Source organism: Sorex araneus, chromosome 1, assembly GCF_027595985.1.
Source record: "Sorex araneus isolate mSorAra2 chromosome 1, mSorAra2.pri, whole genome shotgun sequence".
Lineage (NCBI taxonomy): Eukaryota > Metazoa > Chordata > Mammalia > Eulipotyphla > Soricidae > Sorex > Sorex araneus.
In genome coordinates, this window is record NC_073302.1 from 288,572,020 (window position 1) to 288,594,581 (window position 22,562).

At 45.1% G+C, this 22,562-nt stretch overlaps 1 protein-coding gene across 1 annotated transcript in view; it reads right to left on the reverse strand.

Moving 5' to 3' along the window:
- Positions 1–22,562, reverse strand: part of UGGT2 (UDP-glucose glycoprotein glucosyltransferase 2) — a 117,573-nt gene that overhangs the window by 90,568 nt on the left and 4,443 nt on the right. The window contains exons 2-7 of the mRNA XM_055142837.1: positions 22,035–22,117; positions 13,449–13,579; positions 12,719–12,831; positions 8,029–8,203; positions 5,419–5,515; positions 4,018–4,087 (exon numbers count right to left, since the gene is read on the reverse strand). Of these exons, the coding sequence (XP_054998812.1) occupies positions 4,018–4,087; positions 5,419–5,515; positions 8,029–8,203; positions 12,719–12,831; positions 13,449–13,579; positions 22,035–22,117 (669 nt within the window). The remainder of the gene's footprint in view (positions 1–4,017; positions 4,088–5,418; positions 5,516–8,028; positions 8,204–12,718; positions 12,832–13,448; positions 13,580–22,034; positions 22,118–22,562) is intronic.

Sequence of the window (22,562 nt, forward strand, 5' to 3'; positions counted from 1 at the left end):
GGAGGCACACCATCCAAGATGAAGAGCATGCTCCAACACCCACAAGGAACACAAAGTTGAAGACAGAACTTGGTTCTGATACAGAGTAAACATTTTCTAAGCATTTCGTAACTTAAAAAAAAAATTACATTATAAGCAAAGACCTTAAAGATGTCCTCCACACTGAGAGTTAACTTATTTCTGAGAAATTCCATCTCTAGTATTTGCAAAAACCTTCAGTGGTTTTGCCAAATAATAAATACAAGCAGAGTCTTCCAGAGAATGCCAAATAAAGTTGCAGAATGACACCTGCTGACATACATCAATTAACCTATAATCTTTCTTCCAGTTCTCAAAAATCAATACATAATGCTGCTTCGGATTTAAATATGCAGAATTTTGAAAATAAAACTTTAGTTACCAGTACTTTTTTTTTTCTTTTCGATTTTTGGGTTACACCTGGCAATGCACAGGGGTCACTCCTGGCTCTGCACTCAGGAATTACCCCTGGTGGTGCTTGGGGGACTATATGGGATGCTAGGAATTGAACCCAGGTCGGCCGTGTGCAAGGCAAATGCCCTGCCCACTGTGCTATCACTCCAGCCCCAATACATGAAGATTTTTTAAAGGTGAAGTAAAAACACAACAGAACACAAATATGCATTAATTAACAAGCTAAAACACAACAGAACAGACACATGCATTAATTTAACAGCTAAAAAAAATCTCACAATTACAATAAGACATTTTTTAAAAATATGAAGTTAACTAGGAAGTAGCTTAGGCTCTTCTTTTTCTATATTTTAACTTATGGAATAACAAGATCATAAGAACTATACTTTTTTATATTTAGTGATTATAATTTCACTACTTAAATTATTCATGCAATTCTGGCCAAAATGCAATATACACAGGTTGCCTTAAAGTCAGAATTTTGCCTTAAAGTCAGAAAAAAAATAAATCCTGGGATGCCAAAGAATTTCTGGAAGATGTGCAATTTACTCTTATAAAGTCATGTTTAAAAAAGACTGTGGGTTCGAAGATGTACAGGTATAGCTAAAATTGAAATAAAAATGTTTACTGTTCTCTACTGAATAGAAACCTTTGGGAAGAGACGGGTTTTGTAAGCTACATTATCACCTTAAGGCCACCGAGTATACTAATGTACTCACGACATTTCCATCATCGGCACAAACTAGCGGATACTGAGGTACCGACTGCCTAGGGCAGCTGACCACAGTGTCATTCTACCGAGGCACCAATGTTGAGCAATCAAGCACTCCTCTGCTGATGGCGTTATCTTTGTAAGAGAATTGAAAGTCCCCCCTTAATGCACCAGGACGTGCCCCCAGCACCATGCTGACAGAGCTCAACTCACCATCCCATCTTTGCTGTCCGGCAGGAAGCGGGGAGGAAAGAAAGGTTTATGCTTTAGCGTCTGGAAACTTCCTGCATGTGCACGGGAAGTGAAAACCCAACATGAACCATGGTTTTATACCCCAGGAAGCCTGCAGAATCTACACAACTTGGTTTATGTTCTTCCCCAGATACATTTTATTATTTTCAATTTATTTTTTCCAGTCCATACTAAGTCAAACTGGCCTGTCCACAGTTGCTTTCAATGTTTGTGTATCTGGTTATTTGATGACTGTCCAAAGTATCAGCATGACCATTAAATTTTTGAAACTAAATAAGAAAAAGTATGCTCCAAAAACTGTGCCAGTAGTTGATAAATAAAAAACTAAATTTCAAAATGAAAATGCTAGCCAATAAAATTATCAGAATATTGATTTTTAAAAAATTATTTCCTGTATTTTTTTTCTCCAAAGTTAATTCAACCTCAGCAGTATTTTTTTCTTTTAATTATTTTAGGAAAGTACTTTAATGAACAGTAACTTGGTAATTATAATTTTTGTTTTTTATTCCTATTCTGCATTCACATAGTATTTATAATATTTTTTTCAGTATTTACAATTTGCAATGAGCAACTGTAAGCACATTACTAAATTGCACTATTTATTCTCTTCACATTAAAAACATTCCTAAGCAATTGTACTATTCACCTCACTTTTAAAGTCATGGTGTTAGAACGGTCCATAGGTTGTCTGGCTTAAGTAGGGAACAGTAATTTATAAACTATAGTTTGTGCAGTAATGTCACCATATGGTGTAAACTAAGAAGATGATCAGAAGTTGATCACAATGCCAAAAAGCAATCTATATGCTGGCCAATGTCCTGGAGCCTGTGTTTATGGGGATAAATAATTTGTTCCAGGCAGAAAAAGAACGAGTCTCTGATGGGGACTGAATCCAGACCGGAGTCGGAGGTCTCCATGTGTAAGCCACTGTGTGTTTACATGCAGTGGGGTGACTGCACTTAAGTACCCATACCGCATGAATGAACATGCTGTAAGGGGGGGGTGTCTTCAAAGTTCTTTTCAGTTTGGGGATAATGCTTGGTGTTGCTCAGATGTGACTCCTGGTTCAGTGCTCAGGGATTATTTCCAGCAGTACTCAGGGAACCAAGTGGTGGTGGGGGTCCAATCCAGGGCTTGTGAGGCAAGTACTCGACCACTGAGCCACATCCCGGGCCCTCCTGAAATTTCTTATTCACAAGAAAAATGTATGCAGCTACATATGGTGATAGATGTTAATGGCATTTACTGTGGTGACATTTTTTGACATATACAAATATTGAGTCACTAAGGTACACACCTGAAACTAATTGATGTTACGTGTCAATTACACCTCAATTTAAGAAAGCATCAATTTCTATTTTAATAGTTATCTCAGCAAAGCTGAATTAGAAGTGAAATTAATAAATTTAATAGAAATTAAATAGAACTCAAGAATAAATTTCTATCTTTAAGATTAAACATAAAAATTAATTGAATGGTAAATAACAAATAGGATAGGATTTTTGAGTTTTTATGTATAAAAGGTTATTAGATATTGACCAGAAAAAGATAAACACAGCAAGAGAAGAATCAGTAGATATTAGAAAAAAGCTATTTATCTACAAGAAAACTCAAAGGCTAGACAAAAAACATGAAAAATGGAAAAATGTTGAAATACTGCAATAATAATAATTTGACTTCTTAATATATATTTTAATACCACTGAGCCCAGTGAAATGTAGAATCTCAAAAAAAAAGGGAATAAAACTGCACCCATTAAAATGACTAAAATTTGAAAACTGTCAGAGGCTAAAAAAGTCCTAGGAAATGGAGACACATATATAGTTAAGAATGTGCCACTTGGAATTTACAAGCATTCCCCTGTCACTGTAAAATATCAAGGGGCATATACACCGACTTACCGATTTTCTTTGTAATTTGTGCTAGGGAAAATCAGGTATGTAAACTCATAACAAACAAAGTTCAGCTAATAAGCACAGAAAGAATCTAAAGTACTATTCTAGGGGCCTGGCCCAGGTAACGGGCTATTCCCGAGGTGACAGCAGCGGCCCTGAGTGACTGCGCCGTGTCACACGAGACTGTGCCTGCTTTTATCTGCCAGGTCCAAAGAGGCCCAGGACGACCAGAGAGAGACACGCGGGCACATTAGTTATAGGTCTCGCTTCAATTTCACGCCTTTCCCCCCATTTTCCACGGCGGTACCATGACTTACAACACAGCTAATAGTTTTTGTGCATTAGCTGTGTCTCAACGTTTCTATGAAAACACTGGTCTGCACGCCTGAAAATGTGAAATAAGTGCCAGCACAGCACACAGAAACACATTTCTTTAACAAGTAGGGGCCGGGAATGTACGCCGTGCACGTGGCAGGGCCTGAGTGTCATCCCTAGCGCTGCTGTGCCCCGTATCCCCCAGGGCCAGGTGTGGGGGTAGCCCTGGGGCCAGGGGCAGGGGCAGCCCTGGTACCTCCAGCACCCCGTCACCAGGCATCGAAGCTCCAGCACCTGCACCCACAGCTGCTTTGCTCGGGAGTGGCCCCAAGTCTCCCGAGCACTGCTCTAGGGGAGCCTGTTCCCCCCACCGAAATGTATGAAAACAATTTCATTCCAACTCATACTCACTTTAATGTCCCGAAGAGAAACCCTTGGACCTCGTTTGTCTGTAACTCGTCTTCTGTAGAGTTAGTCACAGCTATATTTTGGAAACAAAACAAGCTCATCTTCAGACGGAGAAAGCAAGTATGACAAACTTCAAAGAACTGCGAGCGAAACGCAAACGGAGTGGAACAAGGCCCGGCTCCCCCTGTTCCCTCAGGGGTCTGTGTGCACACGCTTAGATCCCCGTGTGCTCCCTAGAGACAGGCCAGATCATTCAATACTTAGCAACCACAGCAAGTACACTCTAGACTTTGAGTTCACAGTCCGGTTCCGTTATAACCAAAGGGACAAACCAGAGGTCCCGCCACAACCCCTAGGTTTAACTCTTTTATTTTCATGTTCATTTTCTTTTTCCTTTTAGGTTTAATTCTAAAACCAAGCCCGCAACCTAAAGCCCACAAAACACGAATTCAAAAGTCACCTCCCAGATGAATAAGGAGATGGTATTTTACATTTCCTTCCTTCTTTTTTCCTTACTCAACAATGCAATGCACAGGAAATCGTTATGTGGTAGGAACTGTGCGATGAGCATAATGTGTGGCTTCCGGCAGGGGTGACTTTCTGCCAACGTGCATGAGGGCTACCAACGCCACTTTCCCCTTTTCCTTCTGATGGTCTGGATCTTCAGGGCTACAACTAAACACCAGATCCAAGACTGGGTCTTAGTCTTCCTTTTCTTCCTTTCGTTCATTCATTGGAAAAATCGCAATACCACAGCAGGTAGTGTGTTTGTCTTGCACATGGCTGACCCAGGTTCGATTCCTTCGTCCCTCTTAGAGAGCCCGGCAAGCTACCGAGAGTATTCCACCCACACGGCAGAGCCTGGCAAAACAAGTCTCACAATGGAGACATTACTGGTGCCCGCTCAAGCAAATCGATGAACAATGGGACGACAGAGCTACAGTGCAGTGCTATGTTTCAATCAAACAATGTTCGAGTACCCATCCCTCCACTAGTGCCCATTCTCCACCACCAATGTTCCCAGTACACCTCCCGCCACCCCAACCCATCCACCTCTTCTGCCTCTGCGGCAGTAAAATTCCCTTTTACTCTCTCTCTCCTTTGGGTATTATGGTTTGCAATACAGGTAGAAGTGGCCGTCGTGTTTGGTCCAGAGCCTACTTTCAGCACACATCTCTCTTCCTGAGCGAGCCTCCAACCATCATTAACTTAGTGGTTCCTTTTCCATCCCACCTGCCTTTCCCCCCAGCACATGAGACTGGCTTCCAAGGCGTGGGGCGATCCTCCTGGCCCTTATCTCTACTGTCCTTGGGTGTTAGTCTCATATGATGTTACTTTATATTCCACAGACGGGTGCAGTCATTCTGTGTCTGTCCCGCTCTTTCTGAGGATCAGAAAACTTACGTTTGACTTGAGTGTCATCCAACGCTTTGTATTCTGTGCTCTTAATCGCCAGCTCCACGCCATAGCCAGACAAGTACATTTTCTGGGAGCTTGGGTTCTACGCATATTCACAAAGTAAAAGAGAATATACATCGAGTCAAACGTCTTGCTTTGAAATCAACACGAGGGGTAGGAGAAAGAGTGCGGCACATGGGCACTTGTCCTGCATGTGGTCAACAAGGGTTCAATTCCCGGCAGAACTCCACAGGGCCCCCGGAGCCCCCCAGGAGTGATCCCGGAACAGCAGGAGTTAGCCCTGAGCACCGTCAGGGGTGGCCCCCAAACAACGGAAGAAAAGCATGAAGACATTATTCAAAATAAGATATTACAATTAATGTTTTTTTGTTCACCATGAAATATTATTTGGAGAACGTTTGTGTTTTGTTCTGGTTTGGGTTTGGACCATACCTGGCAGTGCTCAGGGCTTAGTCCTGGCATCCACTCAGAATCACTTCTGGCGCCGCTCAAGGATTAAATCCAGGTCAGCTGCATGCAAAGGCAAGTGCCCAACCCACTGTATATCATCCTGGCCCCTACTTGGAAGATTTTTTATATGCTCTAGGGGAACTAGAATTTACTTGACAGTCATTTCTTTATAAAATTTTTGCTGTGATTCCCCAGTATTAATACAGTGTTTTACAACAAAACAGTATCTGGTCTTTTCCCATCATGCCATGGTGACATTTCTGGCCTCCCCAAGAATCTAATAAAATCAGGCATCAACGCAGCCTGCACCCCTTTGAAGAAACTACATGCCGATGGCCAAAACAGCAAATGCTACTCAACGAACATTACCACGAGCAATGCTAAAAAGGCGAGTCAGAGAAGACAAGAACCTCAGAGCCACAAACACCCACGACTCGTGCCTCCATCTTTCTCGAGTAAAGTGCACCAAATGCCACAAATAATCACCGACTCTTGCAGGGAGGGAAGCTACTGCCTGAAACTCAGTTGTGCCAAGTATTTATGTTCCCAGCTTTGGTCCTCAAGGCCCCCCCATTTGTAGAGGGCAGATCCAGAATACCCTCCGGGGAGCATCTCCCCAAGGAGCGTCCCATACACCTCACGTGGAAAGGAACCTGGAGAAATACACGGAACAGTCTAGAAAATGTCTAAAGCTCAGGCAAAATCCTGTGAGGCATACTCTCGCAGCCACCAACTGTGCTGTGTGTCTCTGCTAAGTCAGGCTGGTCGAGGAGCACTTGGCAACGCCGACGCTGACAGAGAAGAGGCAGCAATCAGAGAAACAGTAACCAGGAGTGGACGCTCTGCCTCACTGCTGCCTCTCAGCAGTGCTGGGGATCAACCTTCTTCAAACACAACTGCATGCTGGGGCCAGAGGGACAGCACAGGGGATGAAGAAGCCTTGCACAAGGCTCACCCATGTCTGATCCCAGGCACAGAGGTGCCTGAGCACAGAGCCAGGAGCAATCCCTGAGCACAGCCAGGTATGCCTCCCCAAACCAAATAAAATTAATATCTGACCCGAATGACTGTTACTGGACTGTTCTAATTCAAGTAAGAATTCAGTTCATCCAGATATACACTTAAGAATTTAAAACCGTTGGGGCTGGAGTGATAGCACAGCAGGTAGGGCGTTTGCCTTGCACGCGGCCGACCCGGGTTCGAATCCCAGCATCCCATATGGTCCCCTGAGCACCGCCAGGAGTAATTCCTGAGTGCATGAGCCAGGAGTGACCCCTGTGCATCGCTGGGTGTGACCCAAAAAAGCAAAAAAAAAAAAAACAAAAAAAAAAAACCGCTACCAATAGCAAAATGCAGTTTGAAGATTTGCATTTGCCAGTTTTCTCAATGCTATCTTTATTTAAAAAAAAATAGGAACTGAACAAAGTTAAAACTCTTACAAAAAAGATAGATTAGGTTTCCTTACAGCAACATTTTGAAAAACCAAGCAATGGACCCCAGCACTGAGTGCAATCCAAGTTGTTTTTCTTTTCCGCTTTTTGGGTCATACCCAGTGATGCTTAGGGGTCACTCCTGGCTCTGCACTCAGGAATTACCCCTGGCTGTGCTCAGGGGACCATATGGGATGCTGGGAATCAAACCCAGGTCGGCCGCGTACAAGCCCTACCCGCTGTGATCACTCCAGCCCCGCAATCCAAGTTTTAAGGCTGTCCCAGATTAAGAGAAAGTAATAGAAACATTAAAAACGTCTAGAAAAGATACAGAGAACTACCTATTTTTTTTTTTAATCAAATAAATTTACGCCTGAGTTTTTGTTTTTCTGAGGGCTAGGAGGCATGGGTTTGGGTTTTGTTGTTCAGGCCACACCCAGCTGTGCTCAGAGCTGACCACTCGCTCTGCGCTCAGGAACAACTCCTGGCAGGCTAAGGGGAGGGTGGGGGCGTGCGGGGGACTATATGGGATGCTGGGAACCAGAGGGGGGTGGGCAGTGTGCAAGCAAGCACCTGACCCATTGGACTATCTCTCTGGCACCTCCAAATAAATTTACTCTTGATAGATGGGATTTCAAAAAATCTTTACATGTTCTGGCAGGAATTATCACTAGACATTTTATAGCTATAATAACCATGATAAAAACAGATGTACCTTAATATAATGCCGAAGAACGTACACAATTTCCTTATTTAGAGCTTTGGCAACCAATACTTCATGGAATGTACCAAATGCTCTGGTGCCTATTTCTGCATAGAGAATAACCACTGGTAAGTCCTCTTTCTTTGGAGCAAATTCATGATCTCTTTCAAACAGGTAAGGTCTGGGTCTAGAATAAAAACAAAACACAAACTTTCAAGTAAACTGAAAAAGAAAAACAATTTAAATTTTTAGTGGCAACACTGTGTAAGAACTCCTACTATATGAAACATAATCTACTTAAAGCAGAAGAAAAATGTTTAAAATTCTCTTTAACAAGATTCCCATATTCTTAAATCACAGCACTCATATATGCATACACATGTTTGTAATAGGGGCCTCCCCAGTGATGTTCACTCTTGGGGACACTTGGCCCTTCAGTGTGGGCTTACTAGGTCCTTGGACTGCAGGCCACATGCACGAAAGCCACACACTCCGACCTTTTATGACTTTTTATGACCCTAACAAAAAATAATACTTTTTCTCATTTTTGAAAACAGCAACAACACAGTTATTGAGATACTGTGGTTTACGGTACCGTCACTGATGCTTCGACACACGACATTCCGCCCTGCACCCGCCCCCAGGTGCTCCCTTGCCTCCACCATGGTCCCGGTGGTCCCGCCAATTCAGATCTCCCAGCCTCACGCCGAGTTCTGTGGACCAACCCCCCAGGCCCACTGCCCCTGACAAGACAGGCTTAACTAAACCTGCAATTACACGGGTACCTTCTCTCACGACAGCTCCCAGGTCCCCAAAACGGGTTCCAAATATCCATGAAACACTAACACACACACACACACACACACACACACACACACACACAATCATCAGTATTTAATATGAATGACTCACTAACTCCTCAAGGGAATGATAGAAAGGGGTGCTCTGGAGCCTGACCCTCATCAGCACACACAGGCTCCACCCCGTGTCAGATGTGGGGGCAGGTTCTTGGCACAAATCAGTGGGTCTCTATTAACCCTTACTTTCAACAGCTACTACCACTGACATGAATTTTTCCTTTCATTATTATTATTTTTGTTAATTTGTATACATTTTTAGGCTGCCGGGTCGCAGGCAAGTTCAATATTCAGGATAAGGAGGCTGGAGCAACAGTCCTTCAGTTACCGGCACAGACTGTCTCATGGCGGAGGGGAACCCGAGGGGGGAAATGCCAGCCAAATTGACATCTCTGGCAAAAGGTGAACTGACAGGAAGAGCTGGGTGGGGTGGAACAGTTTTTCCCAGCTGGGGCCAAAGGGTCTCCTAGGCCCTCCAAGACAGGCCACGGGGGCCAAGGCTGGAAGGTACATACAGTGTGGGGAGGCACCAGAGAGACTAGGGGCGCCACTAGGGGAAACAGAGGGGTCACAGTTGGAAAAAAGGCTGAGGACCATGGGGACTGAGGCTGCCTGTGAAAACTCCACTTGGCTTTCCTGCAAAGCGCAGACACCTGTTCCTTCTGTCCCGTCTCTCCCTTCTGGGCCATTCCATGGAAACCTGGAGCTCCTGATCTTTGCGGCATCCTGCAGGGAGACCTCTACTACACCTGCCAGCCTTCAGACAGCCCCTCCGATGTGCTGGACTTCGCTGGAGATGCATCGGGCTCCAGTTTCCCAGCCTCACCCGCTGAACAAGTCCGTAAGCCGGTCCGGGCGCTGCAGGAGAGCTGTGAGTGGGGGCCCACGGGACCCAGACCTTCACGGATGGTGCCCACCCACGGGGCAGCTTCCTCCTGCCCACCCAAGATGGCATGAAGGTGAAGCTACGGTGTTCTTGACAGCACCACATCCACGTGGCTGGGAGGGGGCTGTGCCAAGTCCCCCCCCACCCCAACGCTTTTTGTTTGCATCCTAGTTGACTGGGGCCAAACTGTGGCCCTCGGCTGTCAGCGTGCCCAGGAGTCCTGGCTCATGGATACTGGGCAGCTAACCGGTGGCATTTTCCAAAGCGGTGGGTGGCCGTGGCTGTGTGGGCAGGCAGGTGGCCACTGTGGTCTGGGAAACCGCCTCTCTTTCGGCAGCCTGAGTCTGTTGTGTCACTGAAGTCGTGTTTTCCTTTCCCCTGCAGGGCCCCAGGGGAACAGACAGCACGGGTGTCCCTGAGCGAGGGCTGCCCGAGCCTCTGCGACCTTCACGGTGCACGCAGGGTCAGTGCCAATCCCACTAGACGCGGCAGCCCAGAGGACGGAAACACACTGCCGGGGCCGGAGGTTTAAATCCCCTTTCCCATCATGTGTACAGCTCACGCCCACCCTTCGGAGGGCGGGCAGGAGGGGGAGCCTTTTCCTCCCAGGAACACAGGCCAAGGAGCACTGGGAGGGGTCAGGGGAAGGGGAGCTACTCTCGCCCAGTGTTGCCACCCGGGCTGCACAGGAACACACAACGCCCCGCAGAGAGTGAGCAGGGGGAACCGGCTTCAGTGTTGCTCCTTCTCTCTCAAGGCCGAGGCCTTGGTCCTCCTCGGTGCGTCCACACCCTCCCAGGGACGCTGTCTCCGAAATGGTCCAGACCCGGGAAAAGGTCTGAAGTATGATTTTTTTTTTCTTTTTGGGTCACACCCTGCGATGCTCAGGGGTTATTCCTGGCTCATACACTCAGGAATTACTCCTGGCAGTGCTCGGGGGACCCTATGGGATGCCGGGGATCGAATCCAGGTCGGCTGCGTGCAAGGCAAATGCCCTCCCTGCTGTGCTATCACTTCAGCCCCCTGGAGTCTGATCTTGAACGTGCTGACAGAGGAGCTGGCCCTGGCTCAGAGGTAGAGGGCGTGACTGCTCACAGCAGGGCCAATGGCACAGGCGCTGAGCCCACCTTTCGCTGGTGACCAAGTGCTGCTGGGTGTGGCCTCGGGCACTTCCTCCCCCAGCACCACTGGGAGGGGCCCCTACTTTACTAACAGGAAAAAAAAACTACCAAAGCATTTTAGGGAGACAACCAGAGGGCAGTAAAAAGCGACTTCAACTTAAAAGCGAAGAAATTTTGCAAACAGCTAAGAAATTTTGGAAGGACAACACATCAAAGGAGAAAACTGTCTTAGAAAACACTAGGATATACTACAAAGCAATAAACACTCAACCAGTATGGCACGACTGCCACAGATAAAGGAATAAAAGGCTCTGAAACCCCATAAATGCAAAGACCCTAATAACTGACGAGGGGGAAAGACCTGATAGGCTTCTTGTCTTTTGATGAAAATAAATTATAAATAAATTAAAGTAAAACAAAAAATTTTAAGAAAGCTACTAAAAAATGTAAGTAGTATCTTTCACTGTGTTTTGGGAAAAATTAAGTATAACAGCACACACATAAGCAGAAAATTAGAAAATTTTGGTTGTGCAAAAATAAGCTTACTAAAATTGTGTAATACACAATTAACAGAAAAGCTTTTCAACAAAAATGTATTAGAATGAATTGTTGATTAGTATAGTTACTTTTTAGTGCAAAAATAATTAAAGTACAGAGAATAATACTTTAAAACAAATTTTAAATCGTAAGGTTTTTTTGGAAGGGTGAGGGTGTTGGGCACATCCAGCTGTGCTCAGGGCTTACTCCTGGCTCTGTGCTAGAGGATCACTCCTGGCCAGGCTCAGGGAACAATATGCAGTGCCAGGGGTTGAACCTGGGTCAGTCACTGCAAGGCAAGTTCCTTCCTTGCTGTACCATCTCTCACCGTTAAAACATGTTATAAAACACTCTACATTAATTTTTAATTTCCAACAAATTCAGTTTTTATGTAAAAACATAATCGAAAAACAACCCACACTTTTGCAGATTTGAAAAAATGCTTACATAAAATGTATACTCATTTTTATGGCATTTTGGTATAATCTGTCAGAGAGTCTCTTGCCCGCATGCCTGGCTGTCTTCCCGGGGCCCCTAGGAGGGGATGGGCTCCAGCTTCCCTCCCCACCCTAAGCAGAGCTCCCGGCGGCCGAAGACCACCGGAACCTAGCTACAGCCATGCTGGAGGCCCCTCTCCACACGTTCGGACAGGCCTCATGCATGAAGGTACTGGCAGAGGAACCCAGGTGTGTGTAATCCCATCAACGGCCAACATCCAGAGACTTAAAAGCAAGCTCCCAGAAGCATGTGGCCGCAAAGTGGCCGCGCAATATCTTATAACCTACTTCCCCCTCTGGGAGAAACTGGCAAGCTACTGAGAGTTTCCTGCCCACATGGGACAGCCTTGCAAGCCTCCCATGGCGTATTCATATGCCAAAGCCAGCAACAAGCTGGGGCTCATTCCCCTGACCCTGAAAGAGCCTCCAATGAGGCATCATTGGGATGGCCGACTAGAGAGAGGCTTCTAAGATCTCAGGGGTAGGACAAATGGAGAGGTTGCGGAGACCGCTCAACAAATTCGACAACCAACGAGATGATGATGATGATGATGATGATGATGATGATGATGATGATGATGATGATGATGGTATAATCTGTTATCTAAAATCAAAAGTCAGTAAAGACAAAATACCAAAAGCACTTAGATATCTTAGGAAAGGGCCCAGAGGACCAGTGCAGATATGCTGTTCTTCAATGTAGAATTTATTCTTGATTATACATTTCAGAATATTTTATTTAAGAAATTGCTGTTATTTCAACACATCTTTTTTTCCGGAAGCCAGCTCCCATTACAGACTTACCTTGAAGAAGCCTTCCTCAGCAGCTTTTTAATCTCGTGAACCTTACAGGTGTATTTCTTGTGGATAACCACAAATGCATTACAACCATCTGGTGGAGACTCATCAGCTGCAATCTATGATTTCAAAGATTATATTTAGCTACAGTAGTTGATAATTACAATATGATTTTTAAAACTCTTATTACTTTGATTAAAATAACTCATCAGCTAGTATTAAGTTATTGCTCTAATTAAAGCAAAAATCTATATGCAGGCAGAATGAAGTGTAATAACAAAATCAATTTTATAAGAAACACATGCTTCAAAGTTGGAAAATTGCATTAAATTAAAATTTTCATTATAGCTACTCCACAGTGGTGATTTGTTCTAATTCCCTTGGCCCAAATAACTACAAAATGACATAATGTGTTCAATTATATTATAACCAATGATAAAATGATTAATAAAGTCAACAATGGGGTGTTTTTAAGTTTCAACCAAGGACAGGCACACAGGCTGGGGAAACAGTACGGGCGGTGAGGCGCCTGTCTTGGTCGGGGCTCTGCCAAGCGCCACTCGGGTTCTCATTCTCAGCACCGTGTAAGGCCTCTGAGCACTGCCCGGGGTCAATCCTGAGGACAGAGCCAGGTATGTCCTCAAAAGAAACCAAACCCCTAAGATACACACACTGGGCTGATGTGCACTGCCGCGACGTGCCTTTGTCAAACATGGCTTGGGTACTTTTGCCATACCTGCTGGAACATCTGAACAGTCGGAGAGTACGCTCTGATGGATAAAGCGAACTTTAAAAGATTGATATGCAAGTTGTCCAAGAACTGTCCAGCTTTTTTCAGGATCAAGTTGTAGTAAGAATAAGCTGACTCTGCAAAAACAATGCAGACAAAAAGGAAGTTAGTATTCTGTACCCAACACTGCGGCATGTCTCTCTCTCTGCAAAGCTGACACGGTCACATCTGTAGTTAGAAATGGTGCTGGGGAAAAGCTGGAAAACAGGCTTCAGATCAGGAGCTTCATCTGGATATTCCAGCAAAGTCCCACCAACTAACGAATGCAAGAGGAAGTGAAAAAAATTCCCAATAAAATGAGAGGGCCCAGATCTCTGGAGCTTCTTGGGGTGGGGGCAGGCTGGCCCTCACCCGGCTTCTGCCAGCGTGTTAAGTGGCCCAGCTGGAGCATCCCAGACGCACAGCTCCTGGACACAGGGCCTCAAATGCTCCCAAATGGTGGCATACGCGGCTACGCAAGGTCTCTAAATTCCGTAGTACTGATGGCCCAGTTGGAATACAAAAATTAGATGGGAAAGTTCCATGAATGCCACTAAACTCTATGGGCAAAAACAATAGCACGGAAGGCTCAACCAGCACCTAACAGCTCAGTTAATCCTCAGACAGAGACATCAGTAACATCAATATGAGACATACACTATAATAAGCAATATAAATAAATAATGTTGTGCGTGCCAGGGGAGCAGGCTGGGGTGGGGGCTGACTGGGGACACTGGTCAGCCCCCAGTGGGACTGGTGTTCGAATACTGAATTCCTGCAACAACTGTTTTATAAGCAGCTCTGTGAATCACGGTGCTGAAACAAAGTTGAAAACATGAATAACAAATTTAAAAGACCAACTTTGAAAAATTAAGAAGAAAATTTATTTGGAAGAGGCTAAATATATCAGACCCAGCAATTTCAAGATTTTGAGGTTACGTGACAAAAAATCTGGCATAGGCCCTGCCAACAATTTAAGAAATGTGCACAAAGTCTAAGAAAAGGGCAAAAATTAAATATGACTTAATCAATTTCCAGTTATGTGTATAATAAATTCTCCCGACATTTATTCCAGAGTTTTAATGTAACGACTGTGTCCAGAATACCTTGGGAGAGGTGGACTTTGAGCCAGAGCGTCAAGAACAAACATCCCCTTCCCTGGAAGAAGCTAATCTGGTCCCTCCAAACCCATCCCCAGAGATGACGGAGACTCCAGAGAGACAGATGGATCCTAGAATTTAACCGGAGAACTCCTGGAGCCCTGGGAAGACACAGACTGCCAGGAGGGGAGAGGGCAGTGAAGGAAGCGTCCAGCTAAAGAGGCGACTTAAGGGGAGGCGAGTGTCTGCAGTGAGTCCGGAGCCTGCAGAGAGCCCCCAGCCGGCCAGCACGGGGACGGCAGGACAACCCTGGGTCCAGTCAGCAAAAGGCTCCACAAGTCAGGCCAGCGCCTGGACACTCCCTGGTCCTTCTCTGAACTTCTTGGCACTGGGTGCAAAACTGCTGCCTGGGAACTTCTTACTCTGAGGGGCAGAGCTGAGGCAGATCCAGAGACTTCCCCAAGTACCGGCATTCCCTGGCAGAGTCCCCGAAGAGGGGTACGGGTGTGTGTGGAAGGGGACAATGGCGTACCACCACTCACTCTCTGAGAGAAAGACGGGATGATGCCATCTGGGGGGGAGGTCGAGGGAGACGGGATCGGTGGCTGAAGGCCCTCGTGCCTCCTGCAGAGTCGACAGGGGCTGGGTCTGACCCAGGCACCTGTCCTTGTCACGACTCACTCATGGCTCAGATGTCACCTGGCCCTCTGTGTTGCTCTCTGGACTTCAAGGGACCAACACAAATCTGTGGACACGGCGGTTACAGCTTGTACTCAGAGCAGTGAAGTGTTCTCGAGTCTGAGGCCTCACGTTTCCCCGAAGCTCCATGAGAAAAAAGTTACGTCGTGGGGCTGGAGCAATAGCACAGCGGGTAGGGCGTTTGCCTTGCACGCGGCCGACCCGGGTTCGATTCCCAGCATCCCGTATGGTCCCCGAGCACCACCAGGAGTAATTCCTGAGTGCATGAGCCAGGAGTAACCCCTGTGCATCACCGGGTGTGACCCAACCCCCCCCCAAAAAAAAGTTACATCGTGAGACAGGTAAAACGTCATCCTTTGAAGCATCAGATGGATTTAACCACAAAGACGAAATGCTGACCACACATCCAAGTCCAGGGGAGATGAGACACCATCCCTGGGGCCAAGCAGAAGTGCCGGAGAGAAGCCCAGACAAGCTGACAGGGGCACCTGACAATGCTCTATGGTATAATCAGGATATTAGACGCGACCCATGTTGTTGTCTGTTGGTGAAATGGATTAGGGGCCAGAGATGAGGCTCAGGAGTGGAACACCTGCCGTGCTTGCACCCCAGCCTCATCCCACCCAGCTGAGTGAGGATCCCCCCCACCCCCAGCATACCTCAACGAGCACCACAAGCCAAGTACGTGTAAGCGACTCCATCACGTATGTCCTACAGCCAAGTGTGGGCGATGGGCTAGGAGCAGCAGATTCAAAGGCATCCGAGCAAACGCTGCCCTAGCTGTTACCTTTCTCCAGGCAAACGTCTTCCTCACCTTATTCTGAGCCTCAAGCCAGCCCACCAGGACGGCAAACACAGAGAGGTGGGGGCAGAGCGGAAGAGCTGGGCTCCTCCAGAGAACAGGTGCAGAGATGCACGTGAATGTTGAGGGAGAAGGGAAGTGTCCTGTCCCGCAGGACTTGTTCAACGTGGGTAACCGGGAGAGGGTGCGAGAGTGAAAAGGAGACAGACGCAAGGAGAAAGAGACAGACACAGACAGACACAAGAATGGAAGCAAGCTCCAACTTTATTTCTCCTAAGCTAGTCTTTTATAATTGATTATATGAGGAAGTGGGCAGAATGGGGGAATAGCAAAGAATGCAAATGTTAAACAAAACTGGATATGGGCCCTGGTGGCAGTTTCCCTGGGCATTGTTCTGCAACCTTTCCCAAGAAGCGGTTGTTCCTTAGTTACAGGTCAGTTTGTACTGACATATTGGTGCCCAGGCATAGATTTCTGGCCATTCCCAGGCATGGGTTTCTGGCTGTTCCCAGGCATTGGTTCCCAGCAGGGAAGAAAACGTGTGCCCGCGGGTCAGAATGCCAGGAAAGCCTGAGAACTTTGGTTTCTCGGGCAGTTGAGAAGAAAAAGTACAATATGCACAAAATGCACAATATAGGATTCCCCAACTCCTACAGTTGACCATGCCGACCTTAGATTGCGTCACGGGCAACAGAAAATGTTTCCACGCTGGACTGCCATGGATTCTGACGGACAGCACGGCACGGGGACAAGTCTGGTGAGTGACAAGGCCCTGCCACTGGGTCCTAGAGTCCTATCTGTCTGGGCCTTGCATTGTGGCAACGCAGTGTTGAGCTGTTGAGTGTGGTAAAAACCTCAGTCGCTTTAACGTTTTGACAAAAAAGAAATGAGACAGCTGAGAACTAACAAAGCACGAGAAAGTGTAGCATCCAGAAAGCATCAAGACCAAGAAAAATGTTAGAAAATACAGTCGTAAGTTATAACTAATATAAATGTAAAGTGATATAATAGGAAACAAAAAAGGAATACACAGAGGAAATGTGAAGATGAAACAAAGTGGGGAAAAAAGGTTTTCAAGAAAATTACACAGAAGCCCCAGGCAAAGGAAAACAACTATACAACAAATATACTTTTTCATATAAATATACTATAGCAATGCAGCACTGTCGTCCCATTGTTCATCGATTTGCTCGAGTGGGCACCAGTAATGTCTCCATCGTGAGACTTGTTGTTATTGTTTTTGGCATATTGAATATGTCACGAGGAACTTGCCAGGCTCTGCGTGCAGAAGAGATACTCTCGGTAGCTTGCCAGGCTCTCTGAGAGGGATGGAGGAATTGAACCCGGGTTGGCCGCGTGCAAGGCAAATGCCCTACCCACTGTGCTATCGCTCCAGTCCATATATACTATATGTTTAATAATTGTAACCCTCAAGTAGAAAATTAAGGGACTGGGAGAAAGAAACTATAAAGCTCTAAGGAAATGCTTGAGAATTAAAAGGAGTGTGAATCTATAGGTAGAAGAATTAAATTTAAAATGGTGAGTACTGTGCTCTCTAAGTGATGAGACTTGAAATGTAAAATCCACACATAAATACACATTGAAGAAAAGTGCATGGCCATCATTCCTAGGAGTCATCCATAAAGGATCACCAAGGAGCAAAGGTTACAGAATGAAGAAATAAATGAAGAGTCTGTGGCACAAAGCCTGTCAGTGAGCTCTGAGCTCACTTATCCTGTCCGCAGCAGCAGCACTCGACTCTGCAGAGCCAGGGGACCCCTGAGGAGAGCCAGGAGGAATTCCTGGGAATCGCCAGGTGTGGCCCAGAAACAAGGAAAAAAGTGTACTAAATTATGGCATTAACAGGACAGAAGACCAAGCTGTATGCCCTCATAACAGGGAAAATGAACCACTAACAAAAATACAACATACAGGAACTTCAGTGCAAGGAAGTAAATGCAGTAGCTCCTCCCAAATATTAGCTGGGCGTTAGAAAACTCAAGATGACAAAGATGTAGTGAGAGTTTGTGTGTACTCTCCCTTCGGATTTTATTCTTGTCTTAATATTGTGAACAAAATTAAATGGTGGTGACAAAGAAGAAAAGACAATTAGCCATTTTCTTGACTTCTCATAGGGGAAAGAGAAGGCTAACGACCTACTGTCTTCACACATTATTTCTGTCATGAAAACTAGAAGGGTGGGAAATGACTGGCCATCTCCCCTGTAGGTCATCTCTTCTTAAATATCCTTTGTTCTGGAAAGAGTTTGCCCTGGAAACTGTCTAAACTGAGTGGACTTTATACCACCTCCAAAGCCATTCTCAAAATTGCAGTTCCCTCTAGACTTACTTAATTTGGCCTTTCCCATTAAGCTCTAAACCGTCAAGTCAGAAATCTTTTCCAGCCTTTCAATCACACCTTTCCACGTCCAGCACACAGAACAGGCATTCAACAGATTTCTGGAATCAGTATTTAAGAACTACAAAAGGCTGTGCATTCTAGGCAGTAATACTTCCCACTTCAGAAATGTGAAGGAGTAGCATATGAAAATAAATCCACTCCTATTTCTTTAACAGAAATCTTTCAGGAAGCTAGAAAGAAAATGGAACCAGAAATAATGCAAGACTTACAGTAAAAACAACACAAAGCCCATGGATGACATTACCTTAAAAAATAATCTGATATCTAAAAAAAAGACATGATTCTGGAAAGAGTGTACAGCGGGCAGGGTAAACCTGCCTTGCAAATTTCCTATTTGATCCCTGGCACCTCATGAGGTCCCCCAAGCACCACCAGGGGTGACCCCTTAGCACAGCAGGTATTCTCACATACACTCCCCGCCAAAGGACATGGCAGCTATAGGACTAAGGAGAAAATAATCAAAATTAATTAATATAAGAATTAAAAGATGAAGCCGGTCACAAAGGTTCTTGAGCAAATCAATGAGCAACAGGATGACAGTGACAATACTTATAATCTGTATTGTAATATATTATATGTAAAATATATTTTTTTCAGCCTAAATCTCACTCAAATGTCAAATTACTGGGGAGTCTTACTTGGATTCCCCACAAGCATTTCACATGTGACACATCCAAGCAGCAAGCGTCGTGCTACCCGCAAAGCCGGCTCTCAGTTACAAGTGATTGAGTTAGAAATGTCATAACATTTTCTGAAAATCTTTTCCATTAAAAATATACTGGCAACTCTATTTATGTAGAATCTGTTAAAAAATCTCGGAAAAAAAAAATCTCGGAAAACTTTAAAATGAGTTCTTCGATGCTGTGCCGCAGAGAAGTGAAAAGGAAGAGGGACTCTGAGTCGGATAAATCTTGGTTGACATTTCTAACTCCCAACACGCTACTCTGCGGGTGAGTTAACATCATGCCACCTGAATTCTGAGCCGGCAACGCACACAAACACTCTGGCAGGAGCATAGGATACTATTTTTTTTTTAAGCAGGAAATGGAGTATCTCAAAGTACTTCATCTGCTGGCATATAATGGAAAGAGCTCTCAGTAAACTGCATTAAACTCGCATCTGGATTCAGAAAGTTAAATGTTCAATATTTCAACTTTTTAAGCAAGCAGATGGCCACAATTATCTATTATAGTAAAGAGTATTTTCAGGTTCTCTTGGAGAGTCAACTGCTTAAAAAATTACAATCAGGGATTTAAAATATTTCCTCGAGGACAATGAATGTCTTGACAACAAGTTCAGTGTAACGTCCTCATCGATACAGTTCACCCCTACAGTGATGAAGGTTAGCACTGACACAGTATACACATTAACTCTCATCACTATAAATTAATTCAGGAATTGCGCTTCTAGTGTTAATAATTCTTTTCAAAAACTTTCTAAATGTCTTTCCATCTTATTTAACCTATATATTTTTTTAAAAAATTAAGGTTCTGTGATTTGCAAAGTCATTCATAGTGGAGTTTCAGGCATATAATGTTCCAACAACCACCTCACCCAGAGTGTGGCCTTCCCTCACCAATGTCCCAGTAATCCTTACTTCATACAATCCACTCCAGGTTCAGCCATTGCAAACACACGGTCTCCTACACCGTGAGCGTGAGGCACAGCTCAGGTATTCCCAAGCCTGCATTTGGTGGTGATCTACCAGAAGTGCAGGCATGTCACTTAGATAGCAGATGTGCTGATAAAGTTAAGCAACTCCAAATAAGAACTCAAAATTTGCAATACTTTTCTCTGTTATTATTTGTTGGTTTGGGGACCCTGCTCAGGGCTTGCTTAGTCCTGGTCCTGCACTCAGGTATCACTCCTGGTGCTCACGGGGCCCTCTGGGGTGCTGGCGACTGAGCCCAGGTAAGCTGCATGCAAGGCAAGTGCCCTACCCACTCTACTATCTCTCAGGCCTCAACAAGACTTTTCTTTGCGTGTGTTTGTGTGTTAGGCCTCACCCTGCAGTGCTCAGGGGCTAATTCCCGTGAGTGGCTCTAGGGATGTGCTCAAGGAACGGCACCCAGGTGTCCTGAAGGCTAACCGTGTGTTCTAGCCCTCTCAGCTATCTCCCCAGGTCCTAAAAGACTGATTTTTTCTTTTTTTTTTTTAATTTTTAAAATTCTATTGAATCAGCTTGAGACAGTTACAAGCTTTCATGTTTGAAAAGACTGATTTTCAAGACTACTTCTCCCATGAAAAAACTGGCACCATGGAAGGCCATAAGGGCACATGTTTAGAACAGAGATACGGAGAACTTTATGAGAAAATTCGGTGTTCAGCTAGCCTTACTATTTTTCTATTTTAAACCTCCCCCATCCCACCCATCTAACCTATGCTTAACTCAATCATCGAAACGAAAATGACCAGAAAACAAAGCCAGCAAGTTCACAGGGGGTTGGAAGCGCACTTCGCAGCAGCCCAACCTGCCGAGCACACTGTACTCGTCTCCTGCCCCGGTCTCCCTCCTCTGCCACCTGGGTGAGTCCTACCGCTCCCACTCAGCGCTGGCACTGGTCACCGAGACAGCGGAGCCTTGCTCTGCAACAATGGTTGTGCTTTTCCGAGATCCCCCAGGTCCAAGGAAAGTTCAGGCCGTCTAACAAGGTGCCAGCCGTCTGCTTTCTCCAGCGGAACCGGCCTCTGGGCCACAGTATCCGTCACTCCTCCTGCGGGATCCAGCTACCTAGTCTCTCCCGACGCCGTGCCCCCTGAGCCAGGAAGCGTTCGAGCAGGATTCCTGCCAAAGAGCAGTACTTTGGGGGGAGGAAATGCAAAAGACAGACTATGGTGGCAGGGGTGGTGAGTGTGGCAATGTGCATCTGAAGAGGTATGACACTGCGCCCCGAAAATACGTGAACTCAAGGGAGCGGGAGAGAGGACAACGGGGAGGGCATTTGCCTTGTGTGTGGCTGACCAGGTTCAATCCTTGGCACCCTACGGGGTGCCCTGAGCACTGCCTGGAGTGATATCTTAATGCCGAGCACTGCCGGGTGTGGGCCCCCAAACCAATCTGTAAATAAAAGATGCTAACTCAATGAGTAAGATGTCATTAAAAGCATACCTGCTCTCTTCTCTTCCTTCTTTAAACCTGGCTCATGAACCCATAAAATTACTGAACTTCAAGGTTACGGTAGCCAAACAAATTCCAAAAGTGAACACTTAAAACATTCAATGCTGTTCTTTAACTTACATTGACATTTATGAATAAAATCACAAACTAATCACAGGAAATTTCTTCTATGTCTTCAAAAGCTAAGAATATCACTCTTGAAGGATTCCATGTTGACATCATTTTTTTTCTATTCCCAATAGATGTGAAAATAACTTTTCACTATAATAATAATAAACATTTTAGCCTCTGCAGCTTAAACCAAATTTAAGCACCTCTAACCTACTGACCTGGCCTAAGAAACAATAATTTTATTTGCGCATGCTAAACACATGAACATAAACTTTATAAGTTTAATTGTGCATAACACTTACCTGTTTCCTTAAAAATTCCTATTTGTTTTACAGTTTCCAGAAACTGCCAAAATTTTTCATTACTTTCTTCTGCCATAAATTCACTATTAAAAAAAAAATAAAAGAAATCAGTTAACAGAAATGAAAACTGGTCTAAACATTATAAGCAATTCTTCAGAGCCAAAATATTACATGGTTAAAAACAAAATCTCCAAAAGCTAATGTCAACTTCCTGATTTCCATTATGACAATACAAAAACAACAGCTGGAGCGATAGCACAGCGGGTAGGGTGTTTGGCTTGCATGCAGCAAATCCGGGTTCGATTCCTTTATCCCTCTTAGAGAGCCTGGCAAGCAACCGAGAGTAACCTGCCTACATGGCAGAGCCTGGCAAGCTACCCGTGGTGTATTCGATATGCCAAAAACAGTAACAAGTCTCACAATGGAGACATTACTGGTGCCCGCGTGAGCAAATCGATGAACAACGAGATGACAGTGCTATAGTGCTACCAAAAACAAAGAGATAAGCCTTACCTGAGCTACCATTCC